General features: G+C 37.0%; 1 protein-coding gene across 1 annotated transcript; it reads left to right on the top strand.

The window, feature by feature from the left end:
- The first annotated feature begins 1364 nt into the window (after positions 1 to 1364).
- Positions 1365 to 2030, top strand: LOC107759227 (acyltransferase Pun1-like). Its single transcript, XM_016577116.2, has 2 exons — positions 1365 to 1787; positions 1905 to 2030. The coding sequence occupies exons 1-2, from the start codon at positions 1365 to 1367 to the stop codon at positions 2028 to 2030; spliced, it is 549 nt and encodes a 182-aa protein (XP_016432602.2).

Here is a 2030-nt window from a genome sequence, read left to right as displayed (position 1 = left end):
ATATTCAGTAACAATATCAGCAGGAGGATCGTTAAACAAAAACATAATCAACTTCTAATTGTTCAAAGAAAATTAAAAGTTTCTGGGACCAATGCTTATAATTGTTTCCATATAAAGACTCAAGCTTTGAGAGATCAGGGAGTGTTTTGTTTAAAGTGGTGGCCATTAGTCAATATTATATGCGAAGTCGCTTTCAAATTGTAAGAAAAATGAGTATATAATATTGACTAAGAACAAGAATGAAAGAAGAACAACTTATCAAAAATATTGTGCCGTGGCAGGTCACTGCCTTGAAAGCGATTTCGGCCCGACTGGGTATAAATCGTTAAGGCTGGTCGCTCCCCAAGGTTCCATAGCACCTCCAAACACGTGCACTCGTGGCTGAAAGTTTAGAATTTGCACAAAACAGTTACCCAAAAAGAAGAGAAGATGAAGGTATTTTCTGTGTTGGATAATTCACAAAGAAGACTGCCCTTTTATAGGCAAAGTTGTTGGACAGATATAGATGAAGGAATTAATCTGTAGCTGTTACAGAAATTAAAAATGTTGTAGGAAGAAAGTAATGATTAGCAAGATGAATTCTTGGTTAAGAATTGACTTGGTTATGATGGCTAATCCACAACCTATTTATAGGTAATTAGGGAGGTTGCATGTATGACAAGTGTGGAGACTCTTTTAACACTTGTCCAAATATATTAGTCCACTTGGCTTCAATATTAACAAGTGTACCTAGTCTTCCATGCATGAAGACACATGGTAGATTTGCATAGCCACTTGTCAAAGCCTCTCAACACTTGGCTTTAAGGTTTCATGCAAGAAGTCACTTAAAAATTGATAGGACACTTGTAAAATAAATAGACTCATGGCTATATAGATTTTCAAAAAGAAATCTTTGACTACCAACAAGTACAATAACTTAAATCCTTTAGCATATCCACGTATGATACTATATATGCCATGTCCCTTGTTATATATAGGATGAACGTTTGTATTTGCTAAAGAGAAACTGGAAAAAAGAAAGTAAACATGGCTGCAGTTCCATCTCAACGTATTTCAATTCCTGAGAAAACCATTGTCAAGCCTTCTTCTCCCTCCCCTTCTTCTCTTAAGTACCACGGGCTCTCTTTTATTGACCAATCTTTGAGTCATTTATACATTCCTCTAGTCTTTTTCTACAATAACAATCAACTAGTGCAACTTGCCCATATAACTAACAGATTACAAAGTTCTCTTGCAACAACACTAGCCTCATATTACCCTGCAGCTAGTTTTTTCCATGATTGGGCTAGACACTAGAGTAACACGCAATCCAAACATAATTCCTCGTCCTAAATTCATTGGAGATTCAATCTTTCCATCACTAAATGGTTCTCTGTTTGATCCACCTTTTCAGTCCAATACTGAAAAATGTGCGCGCACATAGGAAGTTCCTTTTCTCTGGCTCCAAATTAGGCGCCCTTAGAGCAATAGTTGCAGTTGAATCGGGGGTCAAGAATCCTAGTCGTTCTGAAGTTGTGAGTGCAATTATGTTCAAATTCGTCACGAAAGCAGCATCAAGAATTAACAATAATTCTGGTACATTTAGACCGTCCATGATGTTGAATGACGTTGATATACGCCCACTGGTCGTCCCCCCTTTGCCACAAAACAGTATAGGAAATCTCTTGAGTGTTTTTTTACTCGTCGTGACTAAGGAAGATGAGATGAAAATAGCAACATTGGTTTGCAACCTTAGGAAAGAACTTGAAGCAGTGTACAAGAAAGATCCTGTTAAACAAAATGCCTTGGTCATTGAAAATTTGAAATAGAGGAATGCACTAAAAATGGAAGACCACTGTTCTATTTTGAAGAATTCGACACATATTTTTGCAGTAACATGTGCAAATTTTCTGGTTATAGTATAGATTTTGGATGGGGAAAACCAGGAAGAGTATCATCACCATTTGGTCCGTGGCAGAATAGCTTGTCTTCGTGGTGTTGAAGCATTGGTAACGTTAGAAGAAAAGCAAATGTTAGCATTAGAGAGATGA

Source organism: Nicotiana tabacum, chromosome 17 (genome assembly GCF_000715075.1).
Source record: "Nicotiana tabacum cultivar K326 chromosome 17, ASM71507v2, whole genome shotgun sequence".
Lineage (NCBI taxonomy): Eukaryota > Viridiplantae > Streptophyta > Magnoliopsida > Solanales > Solanaceae > Nicotiana > Nicotiana tabacum.
This window is presented reverse-complemented; position numbering and strand designations above follow the sequence as displayed.

What these genes read in the sequence shown, in the direction of transcription:
- LOC107759227 (XM_016577116.2), top strand. Translation starts at nt 1,365, where the DNA reads ATGGTTCTCTGTTTGATCCACCTTTTCAGTCCAATACTGAAAAATGTG. An exon ending in CTGTTAAACAAAATGCCTTG is followed by an intron (nt 1,788 to 1,904) that starts GTCATTGAAAAT and finishes GTTATAGTATAG; the next exon opens with ATTTTGGATGGGGAAAACCA.